The following is a 23,869-nucleotide window of genomic DNA, read 5'->3' as shown; positions in this document are numbered from 1 at the left end:
GAATTCAGCATCCAGAGATAATCCAGAATCACATTTCTTACGGTATACATCTTCATGCGTTCTTAGCTTTTCTTCCTGACATCTTTTACGTTCATCACTTAGATTGTGAACTTTATTGCACTGCTGCAAAATCTCTTCCCAGAGCGTCTGCTTTTTCTTTGTTTGAAACAGCCATAACATCGTCATCTGTACTGTCTTTCCTTTCCCCATCATCCATCATCCTCTTTAACATTTTCCACACATCCCCCAGTTGTTTCCCTTCCTATAGAAGAACAGAATTCCTGCCATGCACCTTTCTTGGCGCTCTTAAGGATGTCCAACCGCTGGGTTAGGGGAAGGTCCTGATCACTGCAAACAGTACAATTCAGCAAGAGAAAGTTTTGAAATTGAACCTACTAAATGGGGGTCGGGTGGAATGTCACATTCCCAGTACTGCGGATTTGAAGTACAACAGGAAGCCATGGAAGCACAGAGGTACACAATTACAAACAACGTATCCTATGCTGAGACTATTTGGAAAGTGAAAAACAAACCTAGTGTTCAAAATTCCCCAAATACAACATATTAGCAGATAGTCAACGCTCCTAGGACGCCTGTGGAACCTCAGCCCGATTGATATGCGAGCATAAACGTTTGATTACATAGAAAGATCATGGTAGAAGATTGTGTACACTTCTTGGCCTTCATGTGTAGGGCAATCAATATGACTGCTCCAGGTAAGAACAGGACTGCACAAATAAAATAATTAGTGAAGGCAGCCAAAGATATTCTGGGGATTTCTGAAGTTATGTAGAAATGATACATTGGATGCTGAACCAAAATTCAAATGATGATCAGCATAATACATAGTATTAATAATAATAGTAACAGTATTATGGTGTTCCATGTTGTTTAATGGAATGCTAGGAGTTTGATTGCCAATGGACAAGAATTTAAGAAGTGTACATGATTTAGACGTTTTACAGGACGTGATGTGTGAAAAGGAAACATGGTTTAAACCTCAATTGGATTCTATTATACCTGAGTTTATCTCTGTGAGAAGTGATAGAAATTAGAGTTGGTGGGTTTCATTAATTAAAGAAGATGTAGCACTTAGAGAGATTCATGGTTTCAAAGAACATGAATGTGTGGCACTGGAGATTTGTAGAGAAGGGGGTAATATCACATTGTTTAATACTACCATAATCCTTGTAAACCTGTCTCTGAAAACCCGTATCTGGGTTGTAAACCCGTATCTGAATCTAGTTGCGATATCCAGTAAAGGTGATAATGAGATACAGTATGGTGTGGAGATTTCAGTGTGCATAATAGCTTGTGGGGCAGCAATACCACAGATGCTAATGGTTTAGTGGCTGAAGACTTTATGGAGCGAAGGGGACTAGTTGGTATAAATTATGTTTGGGGGACATGGATAAATGTGACTAAAGGTGCATTGTCATGCTTAGATCTTACATTGGGTCCTCCTCCATTGCTGGTACACAGTATGTGAGTGGGGTGTAAAGATAGAATCCACAATAGGTAGTGATCATTTTCCAGTCACATGCAACATAGATCTTGAAGTACAGTATCACTCAAAAGTTCGGACAGACCTTCTCATTCCAGGGTTTTTCTTTATTTTTGCTATTTTCTACATTGTAGAATAATAGTGAAGACCTCAAAACTATGAAATAACACATATGAAATCATGTAGTAACCAAACATGTGTTAAACAAATCCAAATATATTTTATATTTGAGATTCTTCAAGGTAGCCACCCTTTGCTTTGCACACTCTTGGCATTCTCTCAACAATCTTCATGGGGTAGTCACCGGGAATGCGTTTCAATTAAAACATGTGCCTTGTTAAGTTCATTTGTGGAATTTCTTTCCTTCTTTAATGCGTTTGAGCCAATCAGTTGTGTTGTGACAATGTAGGGGGGTATACATAAGATAGCCCTATTTGGTAAGAGACCAAGTCCATAGTGTCACGACTACCGCCAAAGTTGGCTCCTCTCCTTGTTTGGGCGGCGTTCGGTGGTCGACGTCACCGGCTTTCTAGCCATCTCCGCTCCATTTTTCCATTGTTGCATTAGTTTTGTCTTGTTCCCTGCACTCCTGGTTGTCATTCCCTACTCACACTGCATATATTTATTCCTCTGTTCACCTCCATGTCTTTTTGTGAAATTGTTTTTGTTACATGTTCGTGTGTTCGCACCAGGCAGGGTTTTCCCCCGTTATTCCGTGGCTTTTCACGAGGGATGTTGATTGTACAACATTTGCTAAATTTTTGTGACAGTTTCGCCCATAGCACTTTTACCTTTGGCTGGAGGTTTGGACGCAGTGGCGTCTGACTGTTTTATTTGCCTCTGCCTTAATAAAGTGTGCGTCTGTTCACAACTCTCTGCTCTCCTGACTTCTCCACCAGTAGCGCACACCTTGACACATAGTGTGGCAAGAACAGCTCAAATAAGCAAAGGGAAACAACAGCCCATCATTACTTTAAGACATGAAGGTCAGTCAATCCGGAAAATTTCAAGAACTTTCACGTGCAGTCGCAAAAACCATCAAGCGCTATGATGAAATTGGCTCTCAGAAAGACAGCCACAGGAAAGGAAGACCCCGTTACCTCTGCTGCAAAGGATACGTTTATGAGAGTTAACTGAACCTCAGATTGCAGCCCAAATAAATGCTTCACAGAGTTCAAGTAATAGACACATCTCAACATCAACTGTTCAGAGGAGACTGCGTGAATCAGGCCTTCATGGTCGAATTGCTGCAAAGAATCCACTACTCAAGAACACCAATAAGAAGAAGACTTGCTTGGGCCAAGAAACACGAGCAATGGACATTAGACCGGCGGAAATCTGTCCTTTGGTCTGATGAGTCCAAATCTGAGATTTTTGGTTCCAACCGCCGTGTCTTTGTGAGATGCAGAGTAGGTGAACGGATGATCTCCACATGTGTGGTTCCCACCGTGAAGCATGGAGGAGAAGGTGGGATGGTATGAGGGTGCTTTGCTGGTGACATTGTCTGTGATGTATTTAGAATTCAAGGCACACTTAATCAGTATGGCTACCACAGCATTCTGCAGCGATACGCCATCCCATATGGTTTGCGTTTAGTCAAATCAAACTTTATTTGTTACATGCGCCGAATACAAAGTGTAGACTTTACAGTGAAATGTTTACTTACAAGCCCTTAATAACCAACAGTGCAGTTCAAGAAGTTGAAAATATTTACCAAGTAGACTAAAATAAAAAGTAATAATAAAAAGTACACAATAAGAATAACAATAACGAGGCTACAGTATATACTATATCTGGCACCGGTACCGAGTCAGTGTGCGGGGGGTACAGGCTAGATGAGGTAATCTGTACATATAGGTAGCGGCGAAGTGACTATGCATCGGTTACAAACAACCAGAGAGTAGCAGCAGTGTACAAAAGGTGGGGGGGGCTCAATGTAAACTGTCCAGTGGCGATTTTATGAATGGTTGGTGGTAGAAGCTTGGGGGTAGAAGCTGTTGAGGAGCCTTTTGGTCCTAGACTTGGCGCTCCGGTACCTCTTGCTGTGTGGTAGCAGTGAAAAAAAGTCTAGAACTAGGGTGACTGGAGTCTCTGACAAAGGACAATCATTTGTTTATCTCTCACAAAGGACTATCATTTGTTTATCAACAGGACAATGACCCAAAACACACCTCCAGGCTGTGAAAAGGTTATTTGACCAAGGAGAGTGATGGAGTGCCGCATCAGACGACCTGGCCTCCACAATTACCCGACCTCAACCCAATTGAAAAGGTGTGGGATGAGTTGGACCTCAGAGTGAAGGAAAAGCAACCCAATGTAATATTTCATAGTTTTGATGTCTTCACTATTATTCTGCAATGTAGAAAATAGTATGAATAAAGAAAAACCCTTGAATGAGTAGGTGTGTCCAAACCTTTGACTGGTACTGTAAGTATACAGGTGGTAGACGAAAGATAGTTCCTTGGTGCCTGAAATATGTAATAAAGCCATCAATGATCATGATAATGCTTTTAAAACTTTGAAGAATAATTTTACATTTGATAGCATGATAGTCTCTCAGGGAAAGAGAGTGTTGGCTAGGAAAGTCATTAATAACCCCAATCTCTTCCCAAATGATTTTTTTGTCAAATGCAAAGGATGGAAGTACTTACTTGCTGGTTCTGGGAACACTACCATAACTTTACAACTTTCTACTCCAACCTCTTTGTCTAGTTGTCCTGCGCTTTACAGATCTACTCTCAACACTCTCATGGTTTCCCCAGCAGTGTTCGTCCCTCCATCACCCTCATTGCCATTTCTCTTACTCCTGTTCCTCCTATTTACAACAGGTGTAAATAGCTGATCATCACTGGTCATATCATCATTTACAATATCAGTTGCCCTAACGCTACCATCTGAACTATCTGCCATGCCGACCCCAGCCACAGAACAAACAAACAAAGATACAGGATGTTACTGACCGTCCGCAGGCCACGTTCGCAGCTACGCTCGCGCCTGGGAGGTTGCAGAATGGTTCTAAACTAGAGCACATGGCATGCAAAGCCTGCCAGACACGCCCGATCCGATAAATCAATGGCATTATAGGGGTGGAAGAGGCGGTGAGAGTCTGCAGTCTGTCACACAACGTGGGTGTAAGGTGTTGTTTCTGGACTCTTGTTTTGCTTTTAACCCATTGACAGTAAAACAATAAGGTTGTTAATATTCACTACATGACCAAAGGTATGTGGATACCTGATCATCGAACCGCTCATTCCAAAGTCATGGGCATTAATATGGAGTTGGTCCCCCCTTTGCTGCCATAAGAGCATCCACTCTTCTGGGAAGGCTTTCCACTAGAAATTGGAACATTTCTGCAGGGTCTTGCTCCCATTCAACCACAAGCATTAGTGAGGTCGGGCACAGAAGTTGGGCGATTAGGCCTGGCTTGCAGTCGGCGTTCCAATTCATCCCAAAGGTGTTCGATGGGGTTGAGGTCAGGGCTCTGTGGAGGCCCTGTTCTTCCACACTACTCTCGACAAACCATTTCTACATGGACCTGGCTTTGTGTACGGGGGCATTGTCATACTGATGCTACAACGTTGGAAGCACAGAATCGTATAGAATGTCATTGTATGTTGTAGCGTTAAGATTTCCCTTCACTGGAACTAAGGGGCATAGCCCGAACAATAAAAAACAGCCCCAGATAATTATTCCTCCTCCACCAATCTTTACAGTTCGCACTATGCATTGGGGCAGGTAGCATTCTCCTAAACCCAGATTCGTCCGTCGGACTGCCAGATGGTGAAGCGTGATTCAAATCAAATCAAATTGTATTTGTCACATGCACTGAATACAACAGGTACAACCTGAACCTGAATACAACCTTACCGTGAAATGCTTACTTACAAGCCCTTAACCAACAATGCAGTTCAAGAAATAGAAGTAAGAAAATATTTACTAAATAAACTAAAGTTAAAAAAATTACATAACAACAATGAGGCTATATACAATATTTGTTCAGCAGTCGTTAAAAACGATGATTTTTTCTGAATGACACAACTTCCATACAAAGCTATTTTGGGTATATATGGACCGATTTAAACGAAAAAAAGACCCAATAGTGATGTTTATGGGGCATATAGGAGTGCCAAGAAAGAAGCTCGTCTAAGGTAATGAATGTTTTATATTTTATTTCTGCGTTTTGGGTAGCGCCGGCTATCGCAAAATCTGTTGTTTACGTGTCGAGCTGGCATTTTGGGGGGTGCATGCTATCAGATAATAGCTTCTGATGCTTTCGCCGAAAAGCATTTTAAAAATCTGACTTGCTGGCTAGGTTCACAACGAGTGTAGCTTTAATTCAATACCCTGCTTGTGAATTTTGATCAAAGATTGAGTTGTAACGAGTACATTTAGCATTTAGCGTAGCGCATTTGCATTTCCAGGTGCCTAGTTGAGACATATGCGTCTCAAGTAGAATCAAGAAGTTAAGGTGTTAAGGAGCCTTTGGTCCTAGACTTGGTGCTCCGGTAGCGCTTGCCGTGCGGTAGCAGAGAAAACAGTCTATGACTTGGGTGACTGGAGTCTTTGACAATTTTTTTGGCCTTCCTCTGACACAGCCTAGTATATAGGTCCTGGATGTCAGGAAGCTTGGCCCCAGTTATGTACTGGGATGTACGCACTACCCACTGTAGGGTCAGATGCCGAGCAGTTGCCATACCAGGCGGTGATGCAACCGGTCTATAATGCTCTCGATGGTGCAGCTGTAGAACATTTTGAGGATCTGGGGACCCATGCCAAATCTTTTCATTCTCCTGAGGGGGAAAAGCTGTTGTTGTGCCCTCTTCACAACTGTCTTGCTGGGTTTGGACCATGATAGTTCTTTGGTGATGTGGACACCAAGGAACTTGAAACACTCAACCCGCTCCACGTCAGCCCCGTCGATGAGAATGGGGGCCTGTTCGGCCCTCACATTGAGGGAGAGGATGTTGTCCTGGCACAACACTGCCAGGTCTCTGACCTCCACCCTATAGGCTGTCTCATCGTTGTCGGTGATCAGGCCTACCACTGTTATGTCGTCAGCAAACTTAATGATGGTGTTGGAGTCATGCTTGGCCACAGAGTCGTAAGTACAGGAGGGGACTAAGCACACACCCCTGAGGGCCCCCAGTGTTGAGGATCAGCATGGCACATGTGTTGTTGCCTACCCTTACAACCTGGGTGTAGCCAGTCAGTAAGTCAAGGATCCAGTTGCAGAGGGAGGTGTTTAGTCCCAGTGTCCTTAGCTTAGTGATGAGCTTCGGGGGCACTATGGTGTTGAACGCTGAGCTGTAGTCAATGAACAGCATTCTCACAAAGGTGTTCCTTTTGTCCAGGTGGGAAAGGGCAGTGTGGAGTGTGATTGAGATTGCGTCATCTGTGGATCTGTTGGGGAGGTATGCAAATTGGAGTGGGTCTAGGGTTTCCAGCATGATGGTGTTATGTGAGCCATGACCAGCCTATCAAAGCACTTCATGGCTACCGGCGTGAGTGCTACGGGGCGGTAATCATTTAGGCAGGTTACCTTCGCTTCTTGGGCACAGGGACTATGGTGGTCTGTTTGAAACATGTAGGCATTACAGATTCGGTCAGGAAGAGGTTGAAAATGTCAGTGAGGACACTTGCCAGTTGGTCCGCTCATGCTCTGAGTACACGTCCTGGTAATCCGTCTGGCCCCACGGCTTTATGAATGTTGACCTGTTTAAAGGTCTTGCTCACATCGGCTACGGAGAGCGGGATCACACAGTCGTCCGGAACAGCTGGTGCTCTCATGCATGCTTCAGTGTTGCTTGCCTCGAAGCGAGCATAAAAGACATTTAGCTCATCTGGTAGGCTCGCGTCACTGGGCAGCTCGCGGCTGTAGTCCGTAATATTTTTCAAGCCCTGCAACATCCGACGAGCGTCAGAGCCGGAGTAGTAGTATTCCTCACTCCAGAGAACGCGTTTCCACTGCTACAGAGTCCAATGGCGGCGAGCTTTACACCACTCCAGCCAACGCTTGGCGAATGGTGATCTTAGGCTTGTGTGCAGCTGCTTGGCTATAGAACCCCATTTCATGAAGCTCCCGACAAACAGTTATTGTGCTGACGTTGCTTCCAGAGGCAGTTTGGAACTCTGTAGTGAGTGTTGCAACGAAGGACAGACGATTTTTACTCTTTGCGCACCTCAGCACTCAGCGATCCCATTCTGTGAGCTTGTGTGGCCTACCACTTCGCGGCTGAGCCGTTGTTACTCCTAGAGGTTTCCACTTCACAATAACATCCCTTACAGTTGACCGGAGCAGCTCTAGCAGGGCAGACATTTGACAAACTGACTTGTTGGAAAGGTGGCATCCTATGACGGTGCCACGTGAAAGTCACTGAGCTCTTCAGTAAGGCCATTCTACTGCCAATGTCTGTCTATGGAGATTGCATGGCTGTGTGCTCGATTTTATACACCAGTCAGCAACGGGTGTGACTGAAATAGCTGAATCCACTAATTTGAAGGGGTGTCCACATACACGTGTACATATAGTGTAGGCTATATATTTCCTTACACAGTGTAGTATCATGGATGACACCTCTGGAAGTGTGCTCCAGTTGCATAAAAATCTGCTCTAGCAACAGCTGGGGCTCTTGAACAAAGGTAGACCACTATCGGAGGGATCTATTTGACCCAGTTCCTTTGATTCCAAATGGAGAATCTATGGGTATTATAATTATATTCATTCCATGTTTGTTTTTTACATTGAACGTCTTCAGCTAATTGGGACGATGGTCTTACATGGTACAATGATTACATTTTTTATTTAACCAGGCAAGTCAGTTAAGAACAAATTATTATTTACAGTGATGGCCTACCCCAGCCGACGCTGGGCCAATTATGCGCCGCCCTATGGACTCCCAATCACAGTCGGATGTGATGCAGCCTGGATTCGAACGAGGAACTGCAGTGACCCCTCTTCCACTGAGATGCGGTGCCTTAGACTGCTGCCACTCAGGAGCCCAGATATCAATTGTCTTCCTTTTGCCTCTTGTCTTCATTCACTTTGAAATAGGTTTTTGACTCTCACTGAAAATCTAATTTAACGACAGTAGCACTAGCTTGGATGAGCGTTAATACTAACTTTTTCATTTGATTTACAGCGGGGTGATATACTGTAGGTCATTGACCTTTCAAATAGCTTTAGAAGCAGGAATTACCATTTCAAATCAACACAATCAACACATACTTGAAGTTATTTTGTAATTAACATGTTAAAGGAAAAACAAAGTATAAAGACTAACATAAGTGCAAAGTGCAAATGATGTCCAAAGATGTGGACATTGTTTCCCCGACACGTCGTTGACAATGTTTGTTTTTTTTACGAGAGAACACAGTCACAAAGTCCGCATCGACTATGGGTGGGCCGAAGTGAGGTGCACTCCAGTTGTTGGATCCTAACAGCCGCTCCAGGAAATGCATAGCAGACCACAGCGATGACAGGAGGAAGTGGAAAAAGAATCAGTCATGCATTCATTCAGTATCATTCCTCCTCTGATAAGCACAACAATGTATTTGGTTTAATCTAGTTTGCTTTCACATTTTACACAATTTTTTCCGCCCCTATACCATAACAATAATGTGTTTTTATATATATATATATATATATATATATATATATATACTCTCTCACTATATAAATAAATTATCCAGATATGCCCTGCAGAAACGCATGTACTGTCAGAAGAATGACAGCCTTCTTTAAAACACGCCTTTCATCCCACGGAATAAAAAAAATATCCTCTTTTTAAATGTTACAATCTCTGTAGAAAGGTTTTATAAATATATAAATATATACAAATAAAATGTAATGCAAGTTATTCTTGCTTTAAGTGCATGCCATATCTTTGCAAGCAACTTGTATGACATTGATCACACATAGATTTCTATACGCTCAACATAGCATTCCGAACACAAATTAGTGAACATCCTCAATTCCTATATTTTAGCCTTTTAACTTGCCTCATATTGTATGTTGGATTTTCAATATGACACATGTATGTATTTCATGTTCCTGTATATTAAGAGCAGTCACTGCAGATCAACAAATCTTGTCCAGCAGATTTTACTGGCTGTTTATGTCTAATACCCCACAATTCACAAGAACCTGTAACCAACACATACAATTATGAACTGAGTGTGTCTGTTCTTGTTCAAATGATGTCATAAGAAAGTAACATGACCATGGTTATGTTTCTCTCTTTCTCACGTTCAATAGGAATGTCTGCTATAAGCAGACTTCCCACCCTTGAAGAGTTCTCAGAATGCTGGGGACATCAGTAATTCCACTGCCTATAAATTATACATAGAATCTCCATTTCAATTGTAAATGAACCAGTCACATTTGGATGCAATGTTTTCATCTTATGTTTGCATTACATTTTTAACTTTTACCATGCTTCTCCCATGAATAAAACTGTGCTACTATGTCTTCCAATTCTCTATGAGGATTAATTATTTGGCCTTGGCTCAGAGGAATTGGTGTTCTGTCAAAGGTAGGGAGCCTCGTTCTCAGTGACTGTATGATGAACCAAAATTGATCCGTTTCATGTCAGTAAAGGCTGTTTCGACTTTTACCCAGAAGGACCTGCAGGGGAAACAAGGAAAACACATTAATGTGAGCATTCTGATAGGAAGAGGGAAATGCAATTGAACTTGCATAACAGCAGTAGCCATGGGGATGAACAGATTAAAAAAGAACATCACCACAATTCAAATAAAAGGATGGGGATGTTTTTTTTGGTCAGAACATTATTTCACAATTCCTTTCAGTACATTCAAGGTTACATTAAACTTATTTGTTCATAAAATCACAAAAATGGTGAACAAAATAGTACATTGTGAATTCTCTTATGTTTTTGATGTGAATGCAGCTACACCATAATAGCCAACATCAATAATCCAGTATGTGGTAGGAACTTTACACTTTCTAACTCACAGATAGATGTTGGTCAACTTGAATGCCTTGTACTTTGACTAAAAATCTATATCTAATCATCAAATTTAAATGGATTACTTCAATGGTGATTACACATTATAGTAGAATGTTGATACGGTCCCTTTCTTTACAGTTTCTGGGTGACATAAAATCTTCTGCATTTTAAGTGTCAGACAGAGGAAGTGGCAGACAGAGGAACTGTGTGTGTTTCGTACATTCTTCATAGTCTCTTGACCAATTCTTCCACTTGACAAATTCTTGACTGTAGATCTGTACAGCTGTATCACCATTTGAAAAACAAACAAGTCCCAATTGCAATATTGTTTATCTTAAAAAAGGAGATGCAGCTGATGTCTCTCCTTTTAGTCTCTAAAGGAGCATAATTATCTGATGTCTCTCCTTTTAATAGTCTGTAAAGGAGCACAATAATCTGATGTCTCTCCTTTTAGTCTCTAAAGGAGTATAATAATCTGATGTCTCTCCTTTTAATAGTCTCTAAAGGAGCACAATAATCTGATGCCTCTCCTTTTAGTCTCTAAAGGAGCACAATATTCTGATGTCTCTCCTTTTAGTCTCTAAAGGAGCACAATAATCTGATGCCTCTCCTTTTAGTCTCCAAAGGAGCATAATAATCTGATGTCTCTCCTTTAAATAATCTCCAAAGGAGCACAGTAATCTTGGATTAACATTGCTTCACAACTTTCTCAAAAATGCCCTCTCTCTCTCTCTCTCTCTCTCCCTCTCTCTCTCTCTATGTATGCGATGTATTATTAGCACTCTGATGTTTTGATAATAATATATATATATATAATAATAATAATAATGTACTGTAGGTGAACATTTATCTCCATTATGGACGGAACGCCTCTGGAACAAAACTGTATTATTTGTCTTTTCACTTTCCTTTTTGTTTAATTTCTTTTCACTTTATTTCAATTTAGGAAGCTTGTATCCAATTTAGGAAGCTTGTATCCAATTTAGGAAGCTTGTATCCAATTTAGGAAGCTTGTATCCAATTTAGGAAGCTTGTATCCAATTGAAATTAAAGACCTAACCAAGTGATACATGTTGAGTATATCAACAATTGTGTCTGGCACTGTAGTACGATATGGAAGAGTATGATAGCTAATTGTTAATTGAAACAACTGTAATTGTGTCACATTTATGCATATTCCTCTTTGCCAGGTCGGCAAGTGATGATGTCACGCAGAATTTTTAACCATCAGTTTTGCACAATAAGTTTTACACCAGCATTCTAAACGTCTAGAATAGTTTCCCACCCACAGGTACATGCAGAACATGTACTGTAGCTGGGTGGGTGGGATTCATCATTGCGATAGATATCTCTATATATAGTTCTGCTGTGGGCACACTCTTGTGGAAGTCTTTTCTAATCACCCTACAATGCCCATTTCCTTTTAGTACATGTATGCATTTATGTATTTCAAGGGAATTGTTCTTAATTTGTTAGTATTCTATATGACATACATAGAGCTGTACTACTTGATGAAGGTTAAGACATTTATTTTATTTCTCCAGAATAAAATGTTTTTTACTAATCTCATCCACAATGCGACCAGGCGAAGCAAGCCTGCAGGGCATAAGCTGATATCGCTACATCCTTCATGGCATTCCTCATGTTTGTTCCATTTTTTCATGTTTCTGTTTATTTAAAATGCTTGAATAAGCACCAATCCCTATCTAAATGTTGAATGCGGGTTAGTAAGCTTGTCCATGAGAGCAAAGACATTGAATCTCAGCAGCGTTCACATCCCACTTTTTTTTGTCTTTGTTCCCACAGACTCACACACATTTTACACACACATCGCTTTCCCATGTCTACTTTAGAGCATTGTCAACATTTGTGTTGGTACAAAGGCAGTATGAAATAGTGTTATCGGCACAGTAATAGCCTAATCCTGCTAATTAGAAGGCTTGCTAGTAGGAGGTGCTACTATTTCCATTCACCTCCAGGGTATGCCTAATTTCTTCCCTTCCAAAGCACTGAAATGCTTTCATACCCTTTTGATCATTCCTTTCTGAATGACACGATAACATAATAAAGCACCCACACACAGCCACTACTGTTTAATTACAGTTCTATAAATGTATGGTAAATTAAGATTAAAATACCAACATATGTTGAATGGTAATACATCTAACTAAGATTTAACCTCAAAACATCTGAGGTTAAACACTTTCGAATAGTGTCTGTTCAGTCCACCATGGGAGATTTGACATGGTTCGTCTTCGCAAGCTAAACTCAATGTGACTATATTTATTTGACATCTTTCTATAACCTAAGCCACCAGTAGATGTTGCTCTAGATTCAGTAGTGTGACACCCTCCCCATCTCAAGAAGTGAAGTATGGCAGTGAATCAATATCAGGTGACAAAAGATACTATATGCCATCATTGTATTACTGTCTCAGCCCTATACACAGAGGTGTACTGTAGAATCTGGGTCAGCGGTCGGATTTGAGGCAAGCTTGATTTGTTGTTTAACCCAGAGCATAAATGTTCTAACACAGCTTCTTGTTTCTAAAAAATCCCTTAGAAAAACGTGATACAATGTTACTTCCCATCTCTCAAACCAATCCTGCCAAACCCTTACACTAGCAGGACAGTTGTTAGCTGCCACTCACTCACCTCACCGTTCATTCTCTCCTTGTGCATTTCTGAGCTCATGGCCACGTCTTCTAGCGCTCTTTTTTCCTCATCGTTTAGATAATCCACGTTTGACTGGAGTAGAAAGTGCTCATGAAATAGAAAACACTATAAATTATTTAGAAATATTTAAATTAAGGGTGATTAACATCAAACCGTTGTGGTGGTTGATTTTCGAAGGATGGTTTTCTGTGGTTTCAGGGAAGGGTTAGAATGAGGCACACAAGGCAGTTTTGTAGGAGGGAAACTATGGCTGACACTTAGACCGCCATTTTCTAACATGAGCTGGGATGGTGGTGAGGAGGAGGAACACTGATGGACAGGGCTCATGTCATCAGTAAATTCTGTCTGTAAGTGCATATCTGTGTTGTCAACGTCATATTGCAGGTCACAGTCAGGGCAGTACCCGTGATACTGGACCTTTTCACTGAATCGGACCCTCTCCCGGGTTGCCTGGGGGCATTTGGTCTTTTCATGCCGTAGCAAAGGCATAGGCATAAGTCCTCTCTCTTCCTTTGTACTATTAGAGATGCAACACGATAAGTCTCTGTTTGGCTTCCCTGGGAAAACACCATTACGCATAAGAGTCCCGTTAGCCTTGGCTAGTAGGCTCCCTGATAGTGGGTTCTTGTTGTGCTCCTCTGCTTTGATAGGTGTCAGCCTGGGAGGGGGCAGCGGAGGGTGGGGCTTCTTCATCACGGTCAGGATGGCGTGGCTGACAGACGGGGGCCTAAAGATGGCGATCTTGATCTTGTCGATGCTGGAGGCTGTGGTGGTGGTGGTGGTGCTGCTAGAGCTGCTGTTCAGGGTGTCTGTCTTTGAACTGTCTGTCATCTCCTCCTCCAGCTGTAGGTCACACGTGAGGGAGTCGATCTCATGCACAACCTGCACCAAGAGAAAAGGAAAAGGAGGACAGTACATATTTAGTTTGACAGACAAAGAAATTTAACAGACTAATAGAGTAGAAAATTCAGCAGCAGCCAAATTGTTACCGTGTGAAGCACTTGTTGTTGTGCAACCTGGCTAGTAAATAGTTAGGCAGGGGGAGGGGGCGTCTACTAGGCTAAAATATGGAATTGTTTTAAGATGGTCATACCAAGGATCATTTACCCATTTGATTTTGAGTTTTAGGAACCCTTTAGGTATATAACAAAAAAATATATGTATACTGTATATAAAAAATTGAATTTGGCCTTACTGCTATTAGCCCATAGAAACACACTGAATAACAGATTCATACATAGTCCAAAAAATGTGTGCAAAGGAATTTTGTTTTAAAGTGCCTGTCCTATAGCTGAAAGATATAAGAAAGACACGGAAATTATTTGTAATTTTTTTTTACCCATATTTACCCCATTTTTCTTTTGCACTGAACTACTTCCATATACACTACATGACCAAAGGTATGTGGACACCTGCTCGTCTAACATCTCATTCCAAAATCATGGGCATTAATATGGAGTTGGCCCCCCCTATGCTATCCATTCTTCTGGGAAGGTTTTCCACTAGATGTTGGATCATTGCTGCAGGGACTTGCTTCCTTTCAGCCACAAGAGTATCAGTGAGGTTGGGCACTGACGTTGGGCGATTAGGCTTGGCTCACAGTCGGCATTCCAATCCATCCCAAAGGTGTTCGATGGGGTTGAGGTCAGGGCTTTGTGCAGGCCAGTCAAGTTTTTCCACACTGATCTCGACAAACCATTTCTGTATGGACCTCGCTTTGTGCACGGGGGCATTGTCATGCTGAAACAGGAAAGAGACTTCCCCAAACTGATGCCACAAAGATGGAAGCACAGACTTGTCTAGAATGTCGGAATAGAGCTAAGCACAGGTATGCTGTAACGTTACGATTTCCCTTCACTGGAACTAAGGGGCCTAGACAGAACAATAAAAAACAGCCCCAGATAATTATTCCTCATCCACCAAACTTTACAGTTGGCAGTTTACATTGGGGCAGGTAGCGTTCTCCTGGCATCTGCCAAACCCAGATACGTCTGTCGGACTGTCAGATGGTGAAGCGTGATTCGTCACTCCAGAGAGCGCCTTTCCACTGAGTCCAATGGCGGCGAGCTTTACACCACTCCAGCCGACGCAGGCATTGCGCATGCTGATCTTAGATTTATGTGCGGCTGCTCTACCATGGAATCCCACTTAATGAAGCTCCCGACGAACAGATGATGTTGCTTTCAGAGGCAATTTGGAACTCTATAGTGAGTGCTACAACTGAGGACGGACTATTTTTACGCACTACGTGCTTTAACTCTCGGCGATCATGTTCTGTGGGCTCGTGTGGCCTACCACTTCGCGGCTGAGCCTTTATTGCTCCTAGACGTTTCCACTTCACAATAACAGCACTTACAGTTGACCGGGGCTGCTATACCAGGACAGAAATTTGACGAACTGACTTGTTGTAAAGGTGCCATCCTAAGACTGTGCCACAGTAAAAGTAATTGAGCTCTTCAGTATGGTCATTCTACTGCCAATGTTTGTCTATGGAGATTACATGGCTGTTGCCCTCAATTTTATACACCTGTCAGCAAAACAACCAACGTGTATGTGTTCGTGAGAGTCTCACCTTTTCATAGAGGCATATTCATATGTAGCCAAACAGTTTGGACGCTACTGCAGACGTTTTCGTGAGAAGACCAATTTTTGGGATGTCTCAAGGTCTGACAAACACCGCTGTAGCTCGGCCACCTTCCACCAAAGATGCGGAAGGCCGTCATTGGTGGATGCGGTAGAATGAGACATAGACGTGTACATCGACTCTAGGGCGTTATAAAGGCCCACTGCAGTCAAAAACTTGTTTTACAGTGCCTTCAGAAAGTATTCACACATTTTCCACATTTTGTTGTGTTGAATTTATAATAGATTCAATTGAGATTTTGTGTCACTAAGCCTACACACAATACCCTGTAATGTTCAAGTGGAATTTTGTTTTTAGACATTTTTACAAAGTTGATATTTTTTTGAGTCAATAAGTATTCAACCCCTTTGTTATAATAAGTTCAGGAGTAAACATTTGCCCAACAAGTGACATAATAAGCGACATGGATTCACTCTGTGTGCAATTGTAGTGTTTAACATGATTTTTGAATGACTACCTCATCTCTGTACCCCACACATACAATTATAAGGTCCCTCAGATTTGCAGTGAATTTCAAACACAGATCCAACCACAAAGACCAGGGAGGTTTTCCCAATGCCTCGCAAAGAAGGGCACATATTGGTAGATGGGTAAAAATCATAAAGCAGACATTGAATATCCCTTTGAGCATGGTGAAGTTATTAATTACACTTTGGATGGTTCATCAATACCCCCAGTCACTACAAAGAAACAGGCGTCCTTCCTAACTCCGCATGCGGAGAGGAAGTAAACCACTCAGAGATTTCACCATGAGGCCAATGGAGACTTTAAAACAGTTACAGAGTTTAATTGCTGTGATATGAGGCTGAGGATGGATCAACAGCATTGTATTTACTTCAAAATACTAACCAAAATGACAGAGTGAAAAGAAGGAAGCCTCTACAGAAATAAAGAATTATGTTTGCAATAAGGCACTAAAGTAATACTGAAAAAGGTGTGGCAAAGAAATTAACTTTATGTCCTGAATACAAAGTGTTATGTTTTCGGCAAATCCAACATAACACATCACTGAGTACCACTCTTCAGATTTTCAAGCATGGTGGTGGCTGCATCATGTTATGGGTATGCTTGCCATCAGCAAGGACCAGGGATTTTTTTTAGGATAAAAAGAAACGGAATAGAGCTAAGCACAGGTAAAATCCTAGAGGAAAACCTGGTTCAGTCTGCCTTCCAATAGACACTGGGAGACAAATTCAATTTTCAGCAGGACATTAACCAAAAACACAAGGCCAAATATACAATGGAGTTGTTTACCAAGACGACATTGAATGTTCCTGAGTGGCCTACTTACAGTTTTGACTCAAATCGTCTTGAAAATCTATGGCAAGACTTGAAAATGGGTGTTTAGCAATGGTCAACACCCAACTTGAAGTTTGGAAAATAAGTACTAATATTGTGCAATCCAGGTGTGCAAAGCTCTTAAAAAGGTACCCAGAAGGACTCCCAGCTGTAATCGCTGGCAATGGTGATTCTAACATGTATACTTACAGTTAAAAGTTTGGACAAACCTACTCATTCCAGAGTTTTTCTTTATTTGTACTATTTTCTACATTGTAGAATAATAGTGAAGACATCAAACTATAAAATGACACATGGAATCATGTAGTAGCATAAGAAGTGTTAAAGAAATCAAAATATTTTTTTATATTTGAGATTCTTCAAAGTAGCCAACCTTTGCCTTGAGGACAGCTTTGCACACTCTTGGCATTCTCTCAACCAGCTTCATGAGGTAGTCACCTGGAATGCATTTAAATTAACAGGTGTGCCTTGTTAAAAGCTCATTTGTGGAATTTCTTTCCTTCTTAATGAGCATATTAGTTGTGTTGTGACAAGGTAGAGGTGATATACAGAAGATAGCCCTATTTGGTAAAATACCAAGTCCATATTATGACAAGAACAGCTCAAATAAGCAAAGAGAAACGACAGTCCATCATTACCTTAAGACATGAAGGTCAGTCAATCTGGAAAATGTCAAGAACTTTGAAAGTTTATTCACGTGCAGTCGCAAAAACCATCAAGCGCTATGATGAAGCTGGCTCTCATGAGGACCGCCACAGGAAAGGAAGACCCAGAGTTACCTCTGCTGCAGAGGATAAGTTCATTAGAGTTTCCAGCCTCAGATTTCAGCCCAAATAAATGCTTCACAGAGTTCAAGTAACAGATACATCTCAACATCAACTGTTCAGAGGAGACTGCATGAATCAGGCCTTCATGGTCAAATTGCTGCAAAGAAACCACTACTCAAGGACACCAATAATAAGAGACTTGCGTGGGCCAAGAAACACCAGCAATGGACATTAGACCAGTGGAAATCTGTCCTTTGGTCGGATGTGTCCAAATTTGAAATGTTTGGTTCCAACAGGCGTGTCTTTGTGAGACGCAGAGTAGGTGAATGGATTATCTCCGCATGTGTGGTTCCCAAAGTGAATCGTAGAGGAGGAGTTGTTATGGTGTGATGGTGCTTTTGCTGGTGACACTGTCAGGGATTTATTTAGAATTCAAGGCACACTTAACCAGCATGGCTACCACAGCATTCTGCAGCGATACGCCATTCCATCTGGTTTGCGATTAGTGGGACTATCATTTGTTTTTCAACAGGGCAATGACCCAAAATACACCTCCAGGTTGTGTAAGGGCTATTTGACCAAGAAAGAGACCGATGGTGTGCTGCATCAGATTATCTGGCCTTCACACTTACCCGACCTCAACCCAATTGAGATGGTTTGGGATGAGTTGGACCGCAGAGTGAAGGAAAAGCAGCCATTGAGTGCTCAGCATATGTGAGAACTCCTTCAAGACTGTTGGAAAAGCATTCCTCATAAAGCTGGTTGAGAGAATACCAAGAATGTGCAAAGCTGTCGTCATGGTAAAAGGGTGGCTATGTTGAAGAATCTAAAATCTCAAATATATTTTGATATATACTTTTTTGGTTACTACATGATTCCATATGTGTTATTTCATCATTTTGATGTCTTCACTATTATTCTACAATGTAAAAAATAAAGAAAATCCCTTGAAAGAGTAGGTGTGTCCAAACTTTTGAATGGTACTGTATGTAAATTAGATATTTCTGTATTTAATTTTCAATAAATGTGCATTATACGGTATTGGGGGTAGATGGGTGAGAATTTTTTTTTTTTGAAGGCACTGTATATAATGTATATTTCCACACTATGTGGTTGGAATAATATTGTGAAATTGTGAAAATTATAATAATGTCCTTCTAGTGTAAGAGCTGTTTGAAAAGTCTGCCTGAAATTTCATTCTGTTTTGGTGGGATGACATCACCAGGTGGTTAGTTAGTTAATAGACCAATAAGAGAGTTTCAAACCTCTTCCAATAACAGCTTGTCTTCCGTTTCCCCTCCCCACGCAGACCAATCGCAGACAGTCCTAGCAACATTTTTGCTTGAGAAATTGCTCATTGCTGAGAAGCTATTTTTGTTTCTTTTTGACCATTTTACACAGTAAGGTACTTAATTGTTACCAGAAATGATTTGATATGGAAATAAAAACTGCTTAATTTGGCATTTAAACTAATTAATTATTCTAATAACTTTGTAGACATATGGTCCTCTCAAGCCAGATTCGCATGCAACACAACAATATTACACAGTATTCTCTGATTAATTGCAGGTTGTGTTTGATTAATTAATTTGCTAGACGTGTTTTTGTAAGGTAAGGGCAAACTATAAACTACCCATGATAGTCCAATGAAAAGAACACACACCAAACTGTATGAAGACTCTAAATCATAAGTAAGACCCTCCGGCTATAGCAATACTAACTTGATAACATACATGATCAGTTTATATAAGAATGAATTCTGTGAGTATGCTCTTGCACATGTTGGACATAATAAGATGAAATTGAAATTGTTGAAAGCACATACTTGGCCCCTCCATACATTCATGGTTGAGGTGATAATAATATACCTACATGACAGGCAGTGAAAATTGCAAAGACATCTCTTTGTAGCAAATGACTACATCTTCCCTTAGGTATGTTTACTAGTTTTGAGTAGAAATAAACCTTGATTACTCTATGTGTATGTGCATGTATAAAATACACAATGTTCAACACTATTATGGAGAGAGTCTGAAATGACTTGTTATTTTGTAATCTATTACTGACACAATACCTACTAATTAAGACCTATGGTATAAGTTGCCTATCATTTCACATTTCAGTGGTAGCCAATACTTTGCCAAACCATATCTGCGAACAGTATCCACATAGTATACCATTTTAAAAGTCATTATATTTTAAAGTAATTGACACTAGTGAAGTAATATCAGCATATCCACATTTAATGGAATATAAAACTGAGGTTGGGTAAAAAGCTCATGTAGAGTGAAATCTCCATGCAGTCTTAAATGGATCATTTAGTGGGACACAAAAGAGAGTCACAGTATCCATTGCAACATGCTTAGGGGCATGATGGTTCTCTCTGTGCCAAGCATCTGGGTTCAGCTCCTCTTAAACATAGGCTTGAATCCAATAATTCAAGTGTGTGAGTTGCACTAGATAAATACTGCATCTAAATGGGATTTACTGAAACATTGGCTTTGACAATGAACTGACAATCCCCGAGGTGGGTTGTTTTAGTAGTGCACACTCTCCTAAATAGAATATTGATTTGTGTGTTTTATTTCTTATTTAACCTTTATTTAACTAAGCAAGTCAGTTAAGAAAAAAAATCTTATTTACAATGGCGGCCTAGGAACAGTGGGTTAACTGCCTTTTTCTGGGGCAGAAGAATAGATTTTTTACCTTGTAAGTTCAGGGAATCGATCTAGCAACCTTTGGGTTAGATCGACGCTCTAACCACTAGGCTACCTTCCGCCCCAGATTGATGTTTCTATAACATTGTGTTTAATTCAAATACTTGTTAAAAATGTTGAAAGAGCAGCATTATGTCAGAGGAAATGTGTGTCATGTATCCATCCATTACATCCATCAATTAAGAAGAACAGTGTAGGTTTCATCTAAAGTGACAACCTGTCGTGTAAGGGTGGGTATTTCAGGACCAGCAGGCCGGACAGTTCCTTTCGTACAAACATCTAGGTAGGCTACATCCACGCGTCAAAGCAGGTTAGATTGCGTGTCATTATAGGGACAATGGAAGACCACAAGGATCAATGTGTGAAATCAACAGAAAACAAATATAGTATGAGTTAAATGAATGAATGCTCTAAAATTGATATTCCTAACAAGTGTATATCACTTAGACACAATGACAGCGCTGACACAATCCTGATACTGTAACAAGGTGCCTATCGAGAAGAGAGCTGCTGTATAATTTGACAGGAGACAATTATAATAAAAACAGTAGGCTAGACTGCATTTAGATGATGAAATGCAATGCAAAACCATACCGGTGAACTACACGTGATTAATCATGATACATGTTTGCACTTAAATGATCAAAGCCCAGTGTTCGCACTAAGGCGCAGCTGCGTTGTCATCCTTCGCACATACAACGTGTCCTATATGTCTTTCATGTTCACTGATAAGATATGTGGTCACATACGAAAGGGCAATGCACAGGCCATGGACTTAATTATATCTGAGCCTTCAGATGTTTATTATAGAACAATCGTTTTCCCAGTCAGTAAAAAATCTATACCCTAAACATACCTGCATTAAAACAAAACAATGTTCATCTCAAATAAAAAAACACAAAACATAAGCCAGACATAGGAAACCTATTCCACTAACCTCTTTGAGTTCCTTGGCTACATCCCTCAAGTCTCCCAGTATGGTCTCCAAATCCTTCACGATAGTCTTGATCTGCTTTTTGACTTTAACTTTGGAGACTACTCCTTCAGCAGATTCTACATTTGATGTCCCTGACATTCTTCGTTGGCACAACGTATTTTTAAGGATTACAAGTAAATCCTTCCGCTGCCGTCAGACCACTTTGCCTATGCATTTTAATGTTCTGTTTTCTTCACTTTCCTCCCATACAGGCTAAATCACGCAATAATGTAGCGAAGCGTGGTGACAGCGTCCCGGCCAGCACGCATGCGCAATAGAGCATAGCAAAAACAATATTATCATAAAAATGTTTAATAAAATAATGTTGCTGAAGAGGTGTTTCTAGACAGTCGCTCGTGATCATTCCGCCGTTACCTTTTAACATTTCTGTCAAAAATACAAATGCTGATATGTCACATTTCCTTGTGGCAAGATGCCTAGTCAGATATTCGGTCCGTCATTTTAATCAGACTGAAATAATAAGAGAATGAAAAGGAACATGGTACATAGTACACATCAATCCAATCCAAGTCCAATATTCTAATCATAATGGTCCATAGGCTGCGCCAGACATCCCCATTGAACCGATTGTCTCTAAAAAATACATGTATATTCTATAGGTTACATACGACAGGCATAATATATTCATAAACTGCAGTTACTTTGCTGAATAAATGACAAGTGATAATAATCCCTTCTTCACATTGCATCTACATCGAAGCCTCCGTGGTGTCTGATAGCCTGCCCATACACCAGGGGAGAGAATGGTCTCTGCACGGCTGCGCGTGTCATGACACGCGCGCCGCAGAAGCAGGTCACCTTAGGCTGCTCTTCATGTTTTGATTCGAAAAGTGATACATTCGTGTTACTCACCATTATTTCCATAGTGTTATGGTTAAAACAATGTTTCCCGAACCGGTACACGTGACGTGTCATTACACTCAGCCAGCACTTTCACATGGGCTATGTCATCTATTACAACACTAGCACACCTGATTCAAGTAGCCAACTATAGTTGGATCAGGTGTACTAGATGAAATAGCCTTTAGATCACATTTGTCGAACGGCTGCGGTTCCCGATGACAGGTTCCTGGGTTAAAGTATGGCTGCATTGAAGCAGTTTGGGAAAGTTTTGCACATTTCTAGGCTTTTGTTGGGGGGTAAATATTACGGCCTCTTTAGACTTTCTAACATAGGAACAACATATAAATCTTTCCAACTCACTATTACATAACATTCATCAAGTTCCTGGAATATTTCCCAATGGGCTTGTTTCTTCTGTTTGGACAACTCATCTTATATTGCCTGCATGTTTATATGAGAAAAGCTTTTGACTTCTGCTTTTTGGGTGATTATGCCTATAGACAAACTTTAAGATGTAATGAAATAATATTTCCAACCATACTAATCGACAATACTGTAGGCTATTTTAATGGGCAGGGTCATTTACTCTTGAAGATCTCACATCCAAGTTAAGCAATCACATCCATCATCATTGACCTGTGTGTGTCTTGCACACAACACAAGGCATGGATTGCTTGCCTAGGGTAAGCAGTCATTTATTATACTTAGGCCCCACTTGGACATCTAGTTCAATTTTGGAATAAGGGTGCTTCTGGTTTGGTCTGTATCCTCAAACCTTGATCCAAAACATGTCTAGGCTATTTTTGCCATATATGATCAGAGACATGTGTGATCAATGATTTCATTTGATTAACTTCATATAGGCCCTATGACACGGTAGGCTATGTGAACAGACTAGAGATATTGGCTTTGTGAAGCTGTGGTTTTTAATTTGAGAAAAAAAATGAAAGGACATTTAAATGCTCCCACTGCTTTTCATTGATTTTCTCATAATAATGCAAAATGCTGAAGGCATACAATTGCAAGTATGTATCAGTTCAAGTTGAGTCAGTCAAACGCCCACTAAATTGTCATAATTCTTCCTCACTCAAACAAAGTGATTTGGCTGGTAGTGCTGCATCCTTAGTTGTATGTCACGAATTTACCTAAGATCCCATGATTGAGGAGCCCTTTAAAAAGAGCTCCTCAATGTAATTTTCGAACTATAGTCTAGACTATAGCCTATTAACTCACCTGTATGTCTTATTGGCCAGAGTCAGAGCAGGGTCACCATCACTTATGTTGAGCCTAGTATTAAATTAGGCCACAACCTTCTTAAGATATATTTTGTTTGCTTGGAGAACTCAATGACAATGCCGTGCCATCCACAATGGTTTGGAGAGTTGTGACATTTGTTTGACAAGCTTCTTTTTTTTTTGTGCATCCGATGCCTATAATTTTAATTCATTTGTGCA

General features: G+C 40.8%; 1 protein-coding gene across 2 annotated transcripts; it reads right to left on the bottom strand.

The window, feature by feature from the left end:
- Window positions 1-8,729: 8,729 nt before the first annotated feature.
- LOC110525265 (protein Largen) lies at window positions 8,730-22,243 on the bottom strand. 2 transcript variants are annotated; one of them, XM_021605247.2, is made up of 3 exons: window positions 21,513-22,243; window positions 13,128-14,030; window positions 8,730-10,127 (listed from the first exon to the last, which is right to left on the bottom strand). In XM_021605247.2, exons 1-2 carry the CDS (start codon window positions 21,648-21,650, stop codon window positions 13,296-13,298), a joined length of 873 nt encoding a protein of 290 aa, XP_021460922.1. In that variant the 5' UTR covers window positions 21,651-22,243; the 3' UTR covers window positions 8,730-10,127; window positions 13,128-13,295. The 2 variants fall into 2 exon arrangements, with proteins under 2 accessions (XP_021460922.1, XP_021460923.1); XM_021605248.2 differs by having other exon boundaries at window positions 13,133-14,030.
- Between the last annotated feature and the right edge of the window lie 1,626 nt (window positions 22,244-23,869).

Source organism: Oncorhynchus mykiss, chromosome 6, assembly GCF_013265735.2.
Source record: "Oncorhynchus mykiss isolate Arlee chromosome 6, USDA_OmykA_1.1, whole genome shotgun sequence".
NCBI classification, from domain to species: domain Eukaryota; kingdom Metazoa; phylum Chordata; class Actinopteri; order Salmoniformes; family Salmonidae; genus Oncorhynchus; species Oncorhynchus mykiss.
The sequence above is the reverse complement of the archived record's forward strand: the minus strand, read 5'-3'. Positions and strand labels throughout refer to the sequence as shown.

Coding starts and splice junctions, on each gene's coding strand:
- LOC110525265 (XM_021605247.2), bottom strand. CDS start 21,650: ATGTCAGGGACATCAAATGTAGAATCTGCTGAAGGAGTAGTCTCCAAA. Junction 14,031..21,512: donor TAGCCAAGGAACTCAAAGAG/GTTAGTGGAATA, acceptor CTCTTGGTGCAG/GTTGTGCATGAGATCGACTC.